Source organism: Gouania willdenowi, chromosome 24, assembly GCF_900634775.1.
Source record: "Gouania willdenowi chromosome 24, fGouWil2.1, whole genome shotgun sequence".
In the NCBI taxonomy this organism is placed as follows: Eukaryota; Metazoa; Chordata; class Actinopteri; order Blenniiformes; family Gobiesocidae; genus Gouania; species Gouania willdenowi.
This window is the reverse complement of record NC_041066.1, coordinates 23,205,686-23,225,721: the sequence shown is the minus strand read 5'-3', so window position 1 is coordinate 23,225,721 and position 20,036 is coordinate 23,205,686. Positions and strand designations below refer to the sequence as shown.

Sequence of the window (20,036 nt, the reverse complement as noted above, 5' to 3'; positions counted from 1 at the left end):
TCACTCAATAATAGTGTACTTGTCCTGATATTTCAGAAGAACTTAACTATGGTTGTCACCGATAATTAAATTCATGCTCAGACAGCTTTCCATAGTTCTGTCTTCCATACATGTATGTATCTATGTGTGTTTATTAGGTTGTCGTCTATAGGATCTGCCCTGGTGTCCATTGCTGAGACACCAGACAGCGCCCCACATGCTCCTGACTCACCAAACAGCCATGAGGAAACCCAGGTGATTTCCATCAATGCACAAAATGACACCATAAACAAAGAAAATGATAGAAAAATACACCAAAGAACACAAAAATACACGAAAAGTACTTCAAGAACCCCAAACGAGAACAAAAATGCACGAAATGACTCCAAAAATGCATAAACTGGCTGAAAAATACTCAATTACACAAAATGACAGGAAAATGCACAGGACAACAAAATACACAACAATTACACAAAACTGTTGTTGTTTTGTGTATATTTGGAATTATTTTGTGTCTTCTGAATCATGCATTTTGTTGTTTGTTAGTATACAATTTCAAACACAGCTTTTATTTTAATAGTTCCAGATAATTTGCATATTAGCTGAATATTTATTTCCACCCGTGACATTTATATTTAACATTTAGGTTTAGATTTAACATTTAGATTTAGATTTGACATTTACATTTAGATTTAGATTCAACATTTATATTTATATTTAACATTTAGATTTAACATTTAGATTTAACATTTAGATTTATCATTTATATTTAAATGTAGCTTTTAGATTTAACATTTAGATTTAACATTTAGATTTAACATTTAGATTTAAATGTCATATTTAGATTTAACATTTAGATTTATCATTTATATTTAAATGTAACATTTAGATTTAACATTTAAATTTAACATTTAGATTTAACATTTAGATTTATCTTTTATATTTAAATGTAACATTTAGATTTAATATTTAACATTTAGATTTATCATTATATTTAAATGTAACATTTAGATTTATCATTATATTTAAATGTAACATTTAGATTTATCATTTATATTTAAATGTAACATTTAGATTTAACATTTAGATTTATCATTTATATTTAAATGTAACATGTAGATTTTACATTTAGATTTAGATTTAACTTTGACATATTTTTACGACAAAAACATATCACTAATTTCATAACATTTAGATTTAACCTTTAACATTTAGATTTAGATTGTAGATTTAGATTTAATAATTAGCATTTGCATTCAACATGAACATTATATTTATACGAGAGAAAAAAACATCACAAATTTCACAGATATTGCTGTAAATCTGGTCAAAATAAATGTTTTTCTTTTTAAAAGGCTTTCTTGCTAAATGTTGTAAAAAGCTTATTTTAACATGTCGGTGCCCCATAATGTCTCTCCTCTGCCTTGTTTGAGAGGCAACAAGGCCACAACCGACTAAAGAGAATGATGTGCACTAAAGAGAGGACGAGCAGAGAAAGGGAAACAGCAGGGGGTGAACAGAGGGTTCAGAACAGACACAAAGATGTGGATAGTCAGTAAGGAATGGAGTCACCGGCTCAGTTCAGCTGTGTGGATAAAAGGAAAGAGGACTGAAGAAATGAAATGAAGCGACTGCCTGGCGGGGAGAGATGAAAGAAAGAAAGATGGGAGAAAGAATCAGTGGCATGTGGTAGTATCTAGTATGGCGCGTGTGCGACTGTGCGTGGGTTTCAAAGAGGGAGAGGTCGCGTTCCTCACTGATGGCTAAAAAAAAAAAAGCACCACAATTAGATGGTGAGCCATCAGTGTCCGTGTCTCCTGGGGGGCTTCATTATTACACTTCACTCCTAGCACACGGAGAGAGAAAATAGAGTTCATATTAATGGCCCTCTTGTGTAACTGTGACCAGTTATAGAGTGACTGGGTTAGGGCTGTGTGGACATGCTAATTTGATCTGTCGTTTGATGTGATGTGGGGGCGTGTGTTTGTACTTTGGGGCTACCAGCCACATGTGGGCCATGGTCCTGTTCCCATTTCTACAAGCAGATGGTCAGCCTCGTCCATATATCAAAAAAGAGGGTTTTGTGATGTTTTTTTTATTTTATTTTTTTACATTGCTGATTAGCATGTTTAAGCTAATGAACAGGGATTTACACAGGGTTGGGGTCAATTATAATTGTAATCGTGTAAATGATAGTTAATTACAATAATAACATAATTATAATTGTATCTGAAAGAATCTGTTGCTGTGTACTCACAATTGAGTTCAGATAAGTGTCTTTGTAATTGTAATTGACATGGAAATTCTATAAAAACCGTCAATACCAAGGCATAAAACATGAGATAAGACTATCATAACACCCTAAAAACTAGTTAAAATAGGATGAACACAGTTAAACTGGGGTGAAAATGCAGTAAGGGATTCAAAAATAACAAAAACCGTCACCGTAATCATAACTGAGTTGTGATTGAACATGGATAATTAAAGATATAAGTTTAGCTGAAAAATATAATGAACCCCAACCTTTCTGTGAAATTATTACAATAACTAAACCCCAAAACCACTTTTTTTCTTTCTTTTTTTTTTCTCCGTGAAGGAGTGAATATTTTCACAGGCATTTATTATTATTGTTTTTTGTTTTTTGTTTTTTCTCTGTTAGAAGGATTATTTGAAAAGTACTTAACACACTTAGACTCAATTGTTAACCAAAATTAGACTTTACACCTTGGAAGATTCCATTACACTTTTGGAGGGGATCCGGATCAGTAATTCAAAAATTAATATCTCGTTTTGTAATTATTGTATTAATGTTGACTATTATAACTGAATTTTGCTATTGGCTGATAATGGTGGTTTGTGATGTTTTGGTGGCTTCTTACGTCACTGTTGGCCCCGCCCCCTCCTACAAAAAATAGCACATGTTTGTGGTGAGTTGGTGTGAGTATTGGGTAGCTAGTTAGCATAGCATAGGTTGTTCTTTGGAGACTTTATAGTATTGACTGGGCGTGTCTTAACCGCTCCAGTAGCCACACCCACAATTAATTTGTTGTCATTTTCTGTCTGATGAGTCTTTTTTTTATTGAATATTTGTTGTAATTTTGTGTTTCTACAGTAGATTTGTGTGTTCTTGGAGGGATTTTTTTGTATTTTTGTCTGTTTTCATAGTAATTTTCTATAATTGTATATTATTTGGTGTATTTTTGTTCTCGATTTTTGTCTGATGAGTTGTTTTGTGAATATTTGTTGTCATTTTGTGTTTTAACAGCTATTTTGCATGTTTTTTGGGGTGATTTTGTGAATTTTTATCTGTTTTTTTTAATTCAATATGTGTTTTTTTTTTTGGTTTGTTAGTGTATCTTTAGAACCTTTTAGTATATTTTTGTTGTCGTTTTGTGTGTTATGAGTCATTCTGTGCTTTTTTGTGCTGTCTTCTTTGGGAGTGACGTTTGTGTATTTTTGTTGTCGTGGTGTGTATTTTCCTGTCCTTTACTGTGTATTTGGACTTGTGTTGTGTAAATTTGATTTTGGTTATTTTATGTTTTTTTTTCTTTTTTGTTTGCACTCACTTTTGTGTATTTTTGTTGTCGTCTTTGCATATTTTTTTTTATAATTTTTTCTTCATGAGAAGAAATTGTAATTTCCAGCAGCATTTACATGAGTAAATTCTTATTAGTTATTATCTATGAACAAATAAGAGGAGTCATGTAACGAGGAGCTGGTGTTTGGTGGGTGGATGAGTTTGGATTGAGTGTAAACACAGCATTGCTGCAGGAAAGCGTTGCTCAGGCGGTTGAGATGAGGTCAAGTGTTGCTCCCAATCACAAAGCCTCTTTCCATCTGTCTGCCTTTTTCCAGACTTATTCAAATAAGTGGGTGACTCACACACACACACACGCACACACACACACAAAAAGTGACTCATCATTGTTGCTGTCATATGAAATAAGTTAATTCTTTATGTATATGTATACGTTTCAACAAAACAATTATATTATTTGCTGGTAGAGATTGGTTGATTGTATATTTATGTTGTCCTATTGTGTGTTTTTGAAGTTTTATTGTGTATTTTTGTTGTCATTTTTTGTCTGATAAGTCTTTTTTTAATATCTGTTTTTTTTTTGTTCCTACAATTATTTTGTGTGATTTATTTATTTATTTTTTTTTGGTGTAATTTTGTGTATTTTTGTTTCACTGTCATTTTGTATATTTTCCTCTCCTTTGGTGAATTTCTGTTCTCGATTTTTGTCCGATGAGGCTTTTTTTTATTTTATTTTTTTTGTGTGTTTTAAAAGCTATTTTGTGTGTTTTCTGGAGTAATTTTGCATATTTCTGTTGTCGTTTTGTCTGTTTTCATAATAATTTTGTATATTTTCATTTGGTGTATTCTTGTTTTTTTGTGAATATTTTTTTTATTTTGTGTGTTTTCTGGAGTATTTTTGTGGTGGTTTTTTTGTCCTTTTGTCTGTTTTTAAAGACATTTTGTGTATTTTTTTCTCATTTTGTGTTTATATTGTACTGTGGGTGACTCATAAACACACTCAAACTGTGACTCATCATTTTTGCTGTCATACAAAATAAGTTAACTGTCTTTGTAACAATTATTTGCCGGTGGAGATTTAGAAGCAGAATTATAATTTGGAGCAAATGAAAACCCATGTTGTGCTATTTCTCTTTTCATCACTGTTAATAATTACTGTAACTGGTGGTTTATTGTATATTTATGTTGTCCTGTTGTGTGTTTCTGAAGTTTTACTGTGTACTTTTGTTGTCATTTTCTGTCTTTTTTTAATATCTGTTTTCATTGTATGTTCCTACAGTTATTTTCTGTGTTTTTGTTGGATTGATTTTGTGTATTTGCGTTGTCCTTTTATCTGTTTTCATAGTTATTTTGTATATTTTCCTCTCATTTGGTGTATTTCTGTTCTCGATCTGTCTTTTTGTGAATTTTTGTATTAATTTTGTGTTTTAACAGCTATGATGTCCTTTTGTCTGTTTTTTTAAAGTCATTTCCTATAGTTATTTTTCTCATTTTGTGTGTGTTTTGTACTGTGGGTGACTCACAAACACACAAATAACTCTATTGGTTAATTTATACTTTTCAATAAAATAACTACATGATTTGAGGGTGGAGGTTTAGAAGCAGAATTATAATTCAGAGCAAATGGAAACCTATTTTGTGCTTGTATTTTTCTTTTCACAACTGTTTAATAATTACTTATTTCTAACTGGTGGAAGGAGTAAATTAGCGCTGGTATTTCCTGCTGGTGTTTCTGCAGGGGAGGAGTAGAGTAGCCCTCCTTCTGTCACATTAAAACTGTGTCTTGGTGCTGGGCGAGAGCGACACTAAACACCACAGCTGGCAAAGAATCACTGGAGGGTGGAGAGAGGCGTATCTCTGATAGTGTTAACTCTGTCAACAACTCCCACTTCACTCTCTGTCTCTCTGTGTGTTGTCCCTTTAGGTTACGACTGCAGAGGACAAAAAGAAGGACAATGATGACATCTCTGATGGTGAAATTCCCCCTTTTTTCTCTCTCTCTGAGCTCGTAATGTATGATTATTGTACATATTGTACCAACTACAGTATATAGATGCCACTCTACCAGAACCCTAGGGATTTAAGGATACATTCCAGTGGTTCCCAAACAGGGCTACGTGTGCTAGGGCTGCACGATTATGACCAAAATTATAATCATTATTATTTGGATCAATATTTTAAAAATAAAAATAATGTTAAATACTAAAATTCACCCAATTACAATAACACCGTATAAAGAAAAGTTAAGAACATCAGGATTAAACTTACAGGTTTTGGGAAAGAAACAGCAGCGTGTCAACATTTACTGATTTGAGTGTCTGATTAATTAATACTAACTAATTAGATACGTTATTCTTAGTAAAAAACAGTAAAAAAGCAGTGCTGCAGGTTGGTTTCTCCACATGACTCGCTCTCATCATTTTAGTTTACAGTGTGAAGAGTTGCTCGCTTGTTATTAAGGGACCTTAACGAAGTCTTAATCATGTGTTCGCCCCCTGGTGGTTGGATGACGACTGGGCTTGAGAAAGTTCCTGATTAGAAATGCAGCAGAGCCACATTTTAAATGTAAAAATCGCCAACGATCAGGTAAATTTAAACGTGAAGGCTAAAATCATAATCCGGATTAAAATATGACTAATTGTACAGCCTTAACGTGTACGCCCTGGGGGTACAGGAGCACATTGCAGGGGGTACACAGAAAGATTTAACAATTAATTTAAAGTAATTGGGAAATATTAGGCTTTTTTTTCTTTTTGGACAAATTCACCAAAAACTAAAATTACTATTGCTCAATAAAAAACGATATTTCTTGTAATTTATTGAGTTTTTTTTTTTTTTTTATCACAGTTTTAACAATAGGAGACAATAATGGCTACATTTTACAAAGGAGACAGCATTTACTTAATATTGAAGTAATCACATAAAAGTTGCATGGTATTTAAAAAAATAAATACAATCCACTAATTTTTTTTGAATTTGTAGATTAAGGATCAGGGAACTAATTTCTGAGACACGGTTAGGGGTTAAATGAAAAAAATAGCAGTTTGTTTTGTTTTAGGAGTTCAAACGTGTTTGTAAGATGTTTATAAGAAGAAAATATATTAGTTAAAAGAATTATTGACAATTTAAATAAGTATTTTGACAAAAAAACCCCAAAGAAAATCAATGTATTCACATTGAAAGGAGTTAAGTGCATCACTACATCACTATTAGTCTGGTACGGTATGTCAGAAATATCATGGTATATATATTAAAATGACTAAAGGTGCAGTCTGTAACTTTCAGATTCCACCCTCCCCCTCCCTCCCTGCTGCTCTCTTGCCCTGCCTCCAAAGTCCCTCCCTCAGAGGAGCTAACAAGCTAACGTTAGCCTGACAGCAACATCACAGTAATATAACATGCACTGTTAAAATATCAAGCAGCAGTAATTACTTTTCAAGCAGAAAAGTCCCCAATTCCGTCTTCTACCCCTCCAGACCATACACTGTAAAAAAGGCGCTCCAGGCACTACCTTGCTATGAGCCTTGCTGTGTTTTGGCCACGGCGGAAGGAGGCGGGGGCTGTGAGCAACAGACAGACAGTCAGACAGTCCATCAAACACAATCCTGGCTCTGATTGGTTCTTTTTGCTCGGTCTCGATTCATTCTGGCAATCTGCCAAAGGCAGCAGGAGCAGGAGGCGGGACTCAATGAGCCTGTTTTTTTCACACAAGCTACTAGTTTGATGTAAAGCTGTCCTTACATAATGACAGCTTTAGCAAATATGACAAAAAGTCACTTTTATAAGAGTTGCAGACTGCACCTTTAAGGAGTGGCTGCCATCTTGAATATCCAACATGGCCGATCAGAAAATATGAAAACTTCCATTGTGATGGATATACTGTACAAATGGATATTTGTATATAATATAGTTTTTGACTGCACTCAATAACCTATAGTGATGTTCAGATTTATCTCTAATGATTTTAATTTATGTAGTAACAAATTATTAGCTGTTATATAATTTCCACATGGCTGAATGTCATAGTGCATAGTGTGCATGGTATACAAGTAATGTATACAAAATGTAATCATTCCTTGTATACAGCTCTTCAGAATTTCCTTCATGTTGTGTTCTTTCAGAATGCAGTTTACAACGAAAAACCTTAAGATGGCATCCACTCCATTATCACCATTATGTCTGGACATTTCTCATAATCAAAAACATAGGTTTAGACACAAAGTTTGTGATTGTGTGTAACTTAGAAGGATCATTATGTTTCATATTCAACTTGGAGCACGGCCATTTTGAAAATGGTGACATAAAATGGGGTTGAGGGGCAGGAAAAATGACATACCATACCAGACTAAATCTATGAGTTTTTTTTTCTTCTTTTTAATTAAGATTTGAATCGAATTGTTGGTTGAGTGCATCCTTACACCTCTACAGAATACACATTCTGCATTATCAGAAATGGCAGATCTAGTTAATACGCTCTTCTTTTGGTTGACAGTAGCAGCGTTTTTATTTCTCACTACCGTTCATCCAAGACTCAACACAATCCGTCTGACCAGGACGCTTCACAGACTGAATTAATAAGAAGCCGATTGCCTGCGTTCTCTCTTTAGTTGCTTAGTAACACCTGCAGTTTGACTTAGTTGTCCACCGTTGCTCAACAGCAGAGACGCTGCCTGCCTTCCTCATCCTTTCTTTTTTTTATCAAACTCTTTTTTCCAGAGTGCAGCGCTGACATGTACAGCTTCTGATTTGTCTGCATGTCTCCGGCTTTGTGCTGAGATGGTGGGATGGAGTGGGAGTGTGGGCATGCACGCTAACTTACTCTCTGCCATTATGTGGGCGTTTGGCCAATTTGACTCACTGCGTTTAAGACACAATGATCGTTTCAGTAAAGGATAAGTTGATGTGTGGCAGAGGAGGAATGGCATCTTAACCAAATAAATGTGACATGGAAAAATGTAATTAAATTAATTTAAATTAACAACACTAAACTGACTGTCAGGCTGTTTAATTAGGATTATTGAGTAGTTTGTAACAATTATTCATGTTTCTCTCTCTGTTCGTGAGCATCAATAATACTCAGTGGCAATATTTACACCCTAGATCAATGGTTCTCAAATCAGGGTTCGTGATGGCACGACATCCAACTTTACCAATAAAAAGAGAACAAAATGGCAATAAAAATAGCAAGGAAAACAAAAACCCATAAGACAAGTATTCACAAAAATAAACAAATAAAATAAACAAAAGAAGAATAAAACTGACTCCAAAACACAGAATGACCAAGAAATGGCTCATATCATACACAAAACAACACAAAAAGACTTGAAAAACATATAAATTTTCCAAAAAAACCCCAAAAACGACAATAAAAATAGCATAGACAACAAAAATGCATAACACAACAAATATTCACAAAAAGAAACAAAACGAGAATAAAACTGACTCCAACACACAGAAGAATGACTCATATCATATACAAAACCACAACAAATGACTAAAAACGACTCCAATCCCAACACACAAAAACATGATACGAGAGAAAAATATACAAAATGACGACAAAATACGCAAAACAACCATAAAACTATGCAAAAACTGACTAAACCCTTTATTGTTCCCTGTATTGATTGTTAGATTGGTCATTATTTTAAATACTGAGATGATATTCTGATGTTGTGGCATTCCCATCAGACAATCACCTTTAAAAAAAAAAAACAATAGGAAATCAATAAAACTCTACAATATTTGCTTTTATAACATTTATAACACTGTCTGCAGTCATTTTATTCGCAAATGGTTTAAAGAAATACATTTATCTAAAATCCTGCTCTTTCTCACTAACAATCCCACAACATTCCACTGAAAAAATATCCAAGAAACTCGACAAAAAAAATCAAGGAATTGATCAAACTGGTCCATATTTGGCCCCTGAACTAAAATGACTTTGACACTCCTACCTTAGATTTAACTTCTTTTTATTTTCAGACAAACACGAGACTTCAATTAAAACGTCTGCGGTGGATAAACCTATTCTACGGGAGACCTGGGTGGTTCTGGATGATTTTGCAAAACTCTTCCAGTAAGACACAATTAAATTGCATCATCATACAAATATATCTATATACTGTATATAGAAATGCATTTCCTAAGGATTTTAAGTGCAAGCTTTCATAAATATTCCTATGTATTTTAAATGTGTGATTGAGTATTTGTTGGTTTCAGGACTCTGTTGGTGTTTCATAAACCACACGTCTATCCACATAACATCAAGCAGTCACATTTTAAGGTAAATAATATCACTTTTCTCACACAGATTCAAAGTAATGACATAAAACAAAGAGAAATGACTGTTGTTGTCCACAGAGCAACGTCATGTCCAAAACTACACAACACGGGAGCGGCACGTCGTCGTCGTCTTCTCTCCACACTGGATCTCCTGCTATAGCGAGCCCTGAAGTACCGTATTCACACAAACACATTTCACTGCTACATGTTGTTCTTATAAACATGGATACTTTTTTATAAACTTTATAACAGGAGACAAATTCTTAAAACGTTGTTAGAAAAAGTGTCTGCGTAATACCATGGTCCTGTTTAGAAAGATACTTTTATACTTTCGTTAAAAATTAAAAACTAAACCATTTTTGGTTTCGGTTCGGTATTTACGAGAAACCTTAAAACTACCGACAACAATCCCTGTCACTTTTTTTTAGCACAGAAAAAGACATAGTGTAGATATTCAAATCAATAATCACCATTTGAGATATTTTACTCAGAAACAAATGTCGAAGGTTGAAATTGCAGATCGACTTGTGTTCAATATGTTAAGGTTTCATTTATGCAGACTACGGTTTTTCAGCAAGTTTACTTTGATCTCCTGACAATTTTTGACTGTTTAACTGACACTGATTGCTTTGATGTTTCTGTGACTTCCTCGTAATAATTCCAGCAAGTTTTTTTTTTATCTTCTTTTTGAATAATACATTCAACCTGAAGCCATGTACCCCCTATTCTTGCACACTTTTATATAATATAATAATGTAATGTCATATACAGCATAACTAAAATATTTGAATTTCCTGAAGAAAATGCAAGTGAGGACGCAGGTGCTGATCAGCATAGCATAGCATAGCATAGCATAGCATAGCATAGCATAGCATAGCATAGCATAGCATAGCATAGCATAGCATTAACCTTGCATCAACATTAACATTAGCATAACAATAGCATTAGCCAAGCATTAGCATTATCGGCCTTGCATTAATATTGACCTAGTATTAACTTTACTATTGTATTATCATTAGCCTAGCAATAGCATTAACCTAGCATCAACATTAACATAGCAATAGAATTAGCCTAGCATTAATATTGACCGAGCATTAATTTTAACCTAGCATTAGCCTAGCATTAACATTAATAGTTTATTCGTCATCCCTTCCTTTAGCATTATGCTAGGTCCATGTGTCGTGTGTGTGTGTGTGTTATCTGGTATAGCCTACAGCTCACTCAGCACTCAGGACAGTGTGTTTTATTCCTGTAGTGTCTGGATGTGAGCGGCGTGTACTACCTGTGTGTGGACGGTCTCCAACCATCAGAAGTCATCGTCAGCTTCTCTGCTCTTCATCCTGTGGGAGGTATACGGTCTGATGACTGCCTGTAGAAAAGTCTCTACACAATCTATATAGCATGCAGCTACAATTGTTTATGCTAGTAAAATTATCCACAACCGGGGGGGCGGGGCTGGGACAAAAATTCAGCCCACTACATTATTAGACACCATGTAGAAGCTGTTATTAAGTCAGTGATTCTCAACATTTTAAGGTCTTAATATGAATATTATTCCCCCATAAAAACTTAAAATGGGGAAACTTTTAACCCCTCTTTATTTATTTATTTCCTTCATCCCATTTTTGCCTCTGTTCAAAAACTTCTGACACTTTTTCAGGCTTTATCTACCTTTTGGCAATAAATGTCCCCTTTTTCATATTTTTATTCATTTTGCAGATTCTGTTTGACACTTTTATCCAATTTTTGTCCTTTAATTATTTTTTGGGCCACTTTTCATCCAAATAAGCTAAACTTTTGCCCAATAAAACACCATTTGTTTCCCTTTTTTCCATATATTTTGTCTCTTTTTATCCCTCTTTTTTGTTTGCCACATTTTGTGCAATTTATGCCATTACATACCACCTGGTTCCTCTTTATTTGCCAATTTTTGGCCACTCTTGACCGCTTTTGGTTCATTTTAGTCACTTTTCACTTTTTTTTCCACTTTTGGACCATTGTTGGCCACCTGTTAGCAGCATGTTAGCGTGCCTCCACTTGCTCATCAATTGCGAACCGGACCGGCCCACCGGGACGATGTCCGGTATGCCCAATGTCCAGTCCACCCCGTCCACGATATATACAGTTAAAGTCTGTTTTCTGTCTCTGCCCTACAACCAAAAACACTTTTCATTTTGCTCCCAGTAGAAAATGAAACGTCATTATCAGCTCGGTCAGCAGTTTTTGCTGCTCTGCCACACTCGTGGACGTGTCTGCAGTCTCATCTGCCACAAATCCTCATCAAGACTGCGTCTTCAAAGGCTGCTGTGCTTCAGTTACCGGCAGGGTAAGATGGAAGTGACTACTGTGTGATATGTATGTTTTTTTAATTTTGTAAGCCCCTTGAGATGCAAGATCTCGTTTTCGAGGGGGATCAAGAACATGTAACGTTTCACATACAACAGATTAGGAAACACAAAACAACCAATACTGACAAAAACACAGTTTTGCTCGCAATCCACAATCTCCCACCACCCCACATCTCAGGGTAGATATATACACATAGATCTACACACAAGTGTATACAGTGTATGGATACACAAACATCATATATATATATGTATACTGTATATACATGGCAAAACACATACAGTAAATTAATATAGGTTTTCACACATAGGCACACATATATAACATATGCATATTTGCGTACACGTAGCTACTGTATATCTGGCTATATAACACACATCTATAGTTGTTGAGAAAAATCCCAAAACAAAACAAACAAATTATTGTCATCAAAAACATCAAATACAGATGTAAGGAGCAAACAATGAAATAACTTCTTTTGTTTCTTCATTCTTGTAATAATATGCATTCATATAATAATCACTTTTGTTATTGGTTTCAAAATAAAATCTAATTATTTATTTTAAATTATTGAATTTCTTATTGAATTTTATTAAATTTTATTTAATTAAATGTTAATTTTTATTTTTTCTAATTTTATTTTTTTTATAATTTTTGCCCTGTGTTGGGAGGGAATTCATGAGAGGTAATTTACTGTATTCTGTTCCTGTATTTTATTTTTTTTTTATTATGATGGAAATAAAATAAAATTTAAAAAAAACTTGGAACAAAAGAATAAACAATCAGAAATGTAATCTTGAATAGTCATCTTGGAGACTTCTTGTATAAATAAAGGTAAACTGGCGCTTTCTTGAAAATAAAGTTATGGGTTTTGGGTAAACTTATTCTGTAAATGTTTGAAAGTTTTAATTTTATAACTTTAAATGTAATTATTTTAATGCATTTTTTTTTGCTGAATTCTAAATATTTCTTGTGTAGAGATGTTTTATTAGCGGTGCAGAGATGTGCTCTGACCCAGGACCAAAGCCAGGAGGGAATATGAGATACCTGAGAAAAGCAGTGAAGTACTGCCAGTGTCTATTAATGGCTACGTTTGGCCTATAAGCAAATTGCCTAGTTTCAGGGTTCAGATGGAGGAATTCATGGTGAGCCATGCAATTATCACTGGGTCACAATCACACATAGCACTGACTCTCTAATGCCCTTGTTTTCTTTAGCACTCTCTCTCTCTCTCTCTCTCTCTCTCTTAATCAAGGAAGCAAGCTTTCTTTAAATATTTTCTATTGTTGTTTTTTTGTGTTTCTATATATTTCTGTGTACTAGTGCAGTGCCCGTAGGAAGTATGTATAAAATATATGTGTAAAATTTGAAATGGTCCCCTCCCGGTGGACAATTTTATGAAATATTTAATTAACGGTATCATTGCAGTTCAAACAAATCCGACACCTTTGAACCAAGCAGCAGCCATGTTGAAAGTCTCAGCTCTGTCTGAGCCTGATTAGTAGAGATATTTGAGGAACACACACACAGACAGAGATTCCTTGCTTTATAGCTAGATAGATATTTAATGTTTTGTTGGTTCAACTGCATCGTTGCAGCTATATATTTTCCTGTTAACCATTGCTTAGTATTGCTGTATTTACTCCTTTTTTTATTCATTTATTTACAGAATAAAATAACAAAACAGGTTTCCAACCATTCATACATAACTATGTTATAGTTTTTGCTTTAAAAAATAAAAATTTTACCCAGCAAAATAATCACATTCAAAAAGTGTGCACATTTACCTTCAAAAACGCATAACAGAATATTGTGTGGTGTGATTCGCTGACCTGCCACTATAGCGTAAAATTAAAAAATTCCCTAATGGGGAAAAAAGAAGAAGAAATTAATCAGTGATTATCATGTATTTGTCAGAACCTTAAATGACACTGAGGAGGAAAGAGTGAATTATTAATAACATTCCAGAAAAACCATAAACAGAAACATTCTGTAACACTACTTGGAGTTTTAAGGTGGTATTTGTAAATGTGTTTTGTACTTCTCAGCCACCGTACTTTTGACATATTTCTATGCAGTAGCATCAAAGAGTATTAGCAAACCTATTGTTTCTAAAGTCTATTTCTACTCCTATTGGGTAAATTGGCTGCCACCTACATTGGCGTCAGGTTACAAACTAAAATGCTTGAGTGAATAAATACATATGTTGATCTGCTGTAATTATACAAACCTGCTGAACAGTAATGTTTGTTGTATTCCTACAGGCGCCATGTGTTGCGTATCCATGTACGTGCTTCTCTGGGCTATAATTTCCACCTGTGCTGCAAAACATCTTTCATCTTTGGGGATGAAGAAAGCGTCATGTCTCACCTCACCAAGGTAACAGCATTCTGATCAATAGATTGACTGAATAATCTTTCAATCTACGATTTTCTTTCTCGTTTGAACTTTACACACTTTAATGAGTGACGTGAGAATCTGGCTTTGGTCAAAAAGTTGCATTATGTCAGTGAAACACAACGTTTTCCCTCATCTTTATGTTTAAGTGTTCATTTAATTTAGAAGCTGGGATAAATGATAAAAAATACACTTCAGCTACAGAAAAGCATGAAAGCTGCAGGTGACGACCCTAATATTTATTTAAACTGTGCCAAAAAGCATTCTCATCCACGACTGATGGCAGGAAGTTTATTATTATTTATGTAATAGTATATAGTCACCTAAACAATGTAAATCCTTGTAAATATAATTGGGTAAAAGTGACCAAAAATGGAGGAAAAGGTGATGAAATGGGTTTATAAGTGCCGAATATGTCTTGAAAGTGGAAAAATTAGCATAAAAGGATGAGAAATTTGATAGAGAAGTGGCAGAAATAGGAGTAATATAGCAAAAATGCATTTGAAGTTACAAAAATACGGCAAAAAAAGTGATGAAAATAGGTTAGAATATGGCCAGTTTGCCCATATTTTTGGTGATACTCTTTGAACTCGTAACAATCCCAGACGTTTGTGCTCTGCTGTGACAGGAAGGAGCTCGTTTCACCCAGCAGGCCTCATCCATCTTCAGCGCTCTGTCCGCACTAGTGACTTCGTTCTGTGATGAAGAGCAACAACCAGCCCTAAGAAAAACTCTGAGAGAGGCTCACTGTCCCCAAAACATCACCACAGTGCAAGACAAATGGAAACACGACAAGGTTGGTCAGCTGTAACTTAAGCTGAGGAAACACCTGTAGGTCTCCATCAGGGATGTCTAACTCATTTCAGTTCAGAGGGCAAATACAAAGCAGTTGAAAACATTATTGCGGCCTAGTTTTCACTATATAAAGTGTGCAAGGCACCGACATTATCCAAGCCATAAAGGACAGATCTCAGTCCCTGCAGGAATTTTCACTTCAAAACACTGTGATCAATTTTTAATCTAATTTATGGCAGTTTTTTGTGTGATTTTTTTTTTCATGAGAAATTGCAGAATTTTTGCCATGTAGTACAGCCGCCAAAGTAAATGCATAAAATTACATCAAAAAACATAAAAAATGACTGAAAAATACACACAAGGACAACAAAAATATACAGAAGTACCATAAAAATAAAAAAGTACCACAAAATTACATAGAATGGCAATGAAAATATACAAAATGTCTCATAACACACAAAACAACAACAAAAATGCACTTAATGACAGAAAAATATACAAAACAACCAACAAAAACATGCAAGAAAACTCCCAAAAAATGACAAAATGACCAAAATATATATAGAAAAACTTAAAAAATACACAATAATGAATATTTAATGTCATTTATGGCAGTTTTTCTGGTATTTTTTTCTTGAGAAATTGCAATAACTTCAAAAAATGTCATGTGGTAAAGCTGCCAAAGTAAACACGTAAAATTACACCAAAAACACAAAAAATGACACAAGGACAACAAAAATATACAAAAGTACCACAAAAGTATAGAAAAGGACAATGAAAATACACAAAATTACTCCAAAACACACAAAACAACAACAAAATGACCAAAAAATATATTGAAAAACTCCAACAATACACAAAGGTGAATATTGAATCTCGTTCATGGCAGTTTTTGTGAGATTTTTTTGTGAGAAATTGGAGGATTTTAGAAATTTTTTTAAGTGCAGTCAAGTGACTGGGAAACAGGGAGCCCCTGCATTGTGTGTTTTCATTTGATTCGTGTATTTCGAGGGACTGCGATATCTACAACTGTATTATTTGGTAATTTACACAATGATACATGTTTTTTCTGTCATTTTCTGACTTTCTCCTGTGAGTTAATTTGGATGCTCTAAGGGCCAGATTTGTGTTCTGGCCACATTGGAAGCATTATTTATCTTTGTGTATTAGCTGTGTAGTATTTCAATAGTTTTTGAGCTCAGGTCAGGTTTGATATAACCATCTGTTTCTACATTGGTTGATAAAGTCACAGCTGAATGTTACAGGTGGTAAAGTCTGTTAGCTAAATTAAATGTTCCTCTTAATTATGCAAAAAAACACACTTAGCAGTTTTTTCATCAGAATGTCACAACATGATTCCTTCTCATTGTTCCCTTTCCTCTGATCTACAGGTGTTTAACGCAGCAGTTTACCACATGTTCTGTAAAGCTCTGGATCGGGACCTGACGCCACAGGAGAGATTTGTGGTCCAGGCTCTCACCGCTGATCCTTTGCTGTTTGCCAATGAGCAATCCCATGCACGTAGGTGTTGCTTGTGTGCGTTTTTTTTTTTTATGTTTGTGGTTTTTGGATTTAACAGAATGTCTCTGATCATGCCTGTGACATGACATGGAAACCGTCTAGTTTTGTGTAATATCTCAACTAGTACAGGCTTGGGTATTAATTTTGTACAGCCCCAAAGTAAAATTGCATAAAATTACACCAAAAACACACAAAATGACAGAGAAACACACACAAGGACTGAAAAATTACACAAAAGGACAATGAAAACACACAAAATGTCTCATGACACGTAAAACAAGAACAAAAACGCACTGAATGAGAGAAAAATAAATGAGACGACAAACAAAAACATGCAAAAAGACTCCCAAAAAAACATCAAATGACAGCATTTGACATTTACTGGTTCTCGCAAGTTAAAAAAAATGACCAATTTGTACTTATAAGGGGGAAATTTGTAATTATTGGTATTGTGATATAACGCGATGTACTATATAGTGTATTGTTTAGTATCAGCATATATGAGGATATATATATTGTGACATAAGGCTGCACAATTAATTGAATTTTAATCGTGATTACAATTTTGACCTCCACGATTAAATTAACCTGATCGTCAGTGATTTTTACATATAAAATGCGGCCGCTGATGGATGTAAAACTGGGTAAAACTGGAGTTTTAGGGGTTTTTTTTTAGAGTTGGGAGCTCGTGTTAATAGTGCTGACATGCCCCATGAGTTGATTGACAAGTACTCAATTAATTATTATTACATTTATAATTAGCCCATGGTAAATTTTGGCAGATTCTTAGGTAAATTTGAGTATTTATCAATATTCTTGTTTAAAGCTTTTCTTTTGCACTTTAAACTGTTCACATATTGTTTGTTAATAAGTAGTTAAATAAAAATACAGATGTTTTCCCCAAAAAATGATAAATAATCTTGATTAATAAATGTGATTGAAATATTGATCCAAATAATCATGATAACCATTTTGGCCTCAATCGTGCAACCCTATCGTGACATGCGAATCGTGTATTGTATTGTATCGTCAGATTCAATTGCAACGTACACCCCTACTAGTTAATACCATTTACTTGTTCTCGCAAGTTTGTATTTTTAACCATTTTGTACTAATTTAGAATTAATGATATCGCAATATATATCACCCCTAGTAAATACCACTTTATGTTCTTCATGAACAAGTTTTCAATGTCATCTTGTTTTGTGTTTTTCTTTTCTTGTTTTTTTTTTGTCACTCTGATGTTTAATAGATGCAGATTCAAAGGCCCCAGAAAAGTGGACCAACAGACAGCCTACAGACCCAGAGACCAAGGCTGCCACTGTTCTGCAGGCTGGATTTAAAGGGCACTTGGTGAGAGAGGTCCTTAATGCCTCTAAACCAGGTAAACAAGTCCACATATACCATCACATATACCAGCTAGCTTTTAGAATTAAAGCTACCAACAAATATTCTAGTTATATATCTGTAGATGAGTGTTTAGTGTCAGAAATGTGGGGGAAAAATAACAGTAACACAAAGTAGGTTAGACTTCTTGGATTTATTTGGCTTTATTTAGCTTGATGGCACATATTGAGCCTCTGAGCAGAGGCTCACGTAGTATTGATGAGAACTGCCTCTCCCACTAATACAGCCTGACAGATGAAGGGTGGCCGTGTAGGGAGTACACACACACACACACACACACACACAGAAGCACATAACCTTCTTATACCAACACCCAAACGGTTTCTGACAACAAGGGAAAGATATGCTGTACTTGTGAGGATGAAATACCAGCAGGATGCAGGAAAAATTGTTAATGTTCTTTATTTTATTGTATTTGGTAATTGAAAGTTGCCAAATACATTGTAATCGTAGGTGTTATTATTATCTTTGCCGTTGAACTCCTCCTCGGCTATTAATGCAGCACTAATGACACGTATGTCATCTCATAGAGTCAATGTCAAGGTTGTGCAGTTGACCTTTTTTGGAGCTAAAATGTCAAGGTCAAGGTCAAGGTCGCGTCAAGTGTCAAAAACCAAAAATATCCATATCTCTACGAATATTTATTGTACATTTATGAAAAGCTCATCTCAAGTGGAGTATTTTATTTCATTGGACCAAAGCTGTACGAGCTACCAGTAAAAAGATTGGTTCATGACGTCAAAAAATAAAATAAAAATTCCCTTTCACTTTGCCACAAATGCAGATACAGTGCTCAGACTGGTACCATTGAACAACATTTCCTTTCGAATAAATTTCTTGCCTGGTTGACTTTGTAGTTGTAATTACTATGAAAATTTACTAAAAACTGTCAATAATAATTTAATTAAACACAGGTTGTAAAATAAATAGGACTTTGGTAGTAAAATGTGAATCCATCGATGCTGCATCTTCAGGGCCTGTCAGTCATCTGACTTACGCACGGATCACATGATCACACAGTACGCCTACAATCTGTTTTCTTTTCCTCAACACATGCTATGTAACAGACTGCTTTACCTGTTTAGTGTCGATATCAACGTGAGATACACCTGAAATGTGACAATGTTGCAATTTCTGTCTGTCACTCAAAACTGGGTCACGTATATTTTTTTTAAATTTATTTTTGTCATGTCTGACAGCAACATGGGTTATCCTTAATTTTTGACGTGTGTGTGTGTGTGTCTGCTTTTACAGGAACGGAGAAGAACCTTCTGGTGTTCAACACTGTGTCAGACATGTTGGCTAATATTGAAAAAGAAGCTAACAACAACGCTGCTTTCTTGCTCAGGTGAGTAAAGTAAAGCACACGCCCCTCACAGTGTTGGAGTCAATTATAATGGTAATCACTTTATTAATAATCAATTACAATTATGGCGGAATTACAATTGCAATTGTAATTTTAAAAAATCTGTTGCTGTCATATTTGTAATGATATTGTAATTAAGTTTAGATAATTGACTTTGTAATTGTAATTGCCGTGAAAATTTGACAAAAATTGTCAATTATAATTTAACGCAATACAGTTCTACACATACTGTAGGTAGTTAACAATTTTTCCCACATTTATACCATTTAAAGAATTAATCTAGTCGTATACTGATACAAAAAAGTCTCAGATGCCCTCACCAAAAATATTAAAACCTATATTTTCATTGATTAGGAAGTCTAACAAGGTAATGAATAGATAGGAAATAAATTAGATGAT

General features: G+C 34.3%; 1 protein-coding gene across 1 annotated transcript in view; it reads left to right on the top strand.

Moving 5' to 3' along the window:
* The window catches only part of adgb (androglobin), a 50,395-nt gene that overhangs the window by 15,561 nt on the left and 14,798 nt on the right, over positions 1-20,036 (top strand). Inside the window, exons 12-23 of the mRNA XM_028440343.1 lie at positions 138-234; positions 5,442-5,490; positions 9,503-9,596; positions 9,740-9,803; positions 9,881-9,973; positions 11,058-11,151; positions 11,990-12,128; positions 14,416-14,530; positions 15,177-15,344; positions 16,735-16,864; positions 18,117-18,248; positions 19,526-19,619. Coding sequence (XP_028296144.1) covers positions 138-234; positions 5,442-5,490; positions 9,503-9,596; positions 9,740-9,803; positions 9,881-9,973; positions 11,058-11,151; positions 11,990-12,128; positions 14,416-14,530; positions 15,177-15,344; positions 16,735-16,864; positions 18,117-18,248; positions 19,526-19,619 — 1,269 coding nt within the window. The remainder of the gene's footprint in view (positions 1-137; positions 235-5,441; positions 5,491-9,502; positions 9,597-9,739; positions 9,804-9,880; positions 9,974-11,057; positions 11,152-11,989; positions 12,129-14,415; positions 14,531-15,176; positions 15,345-16,734; positions 16,865-18,116; positions 18,249-19,525; positions 19,620-20,036) is intronic.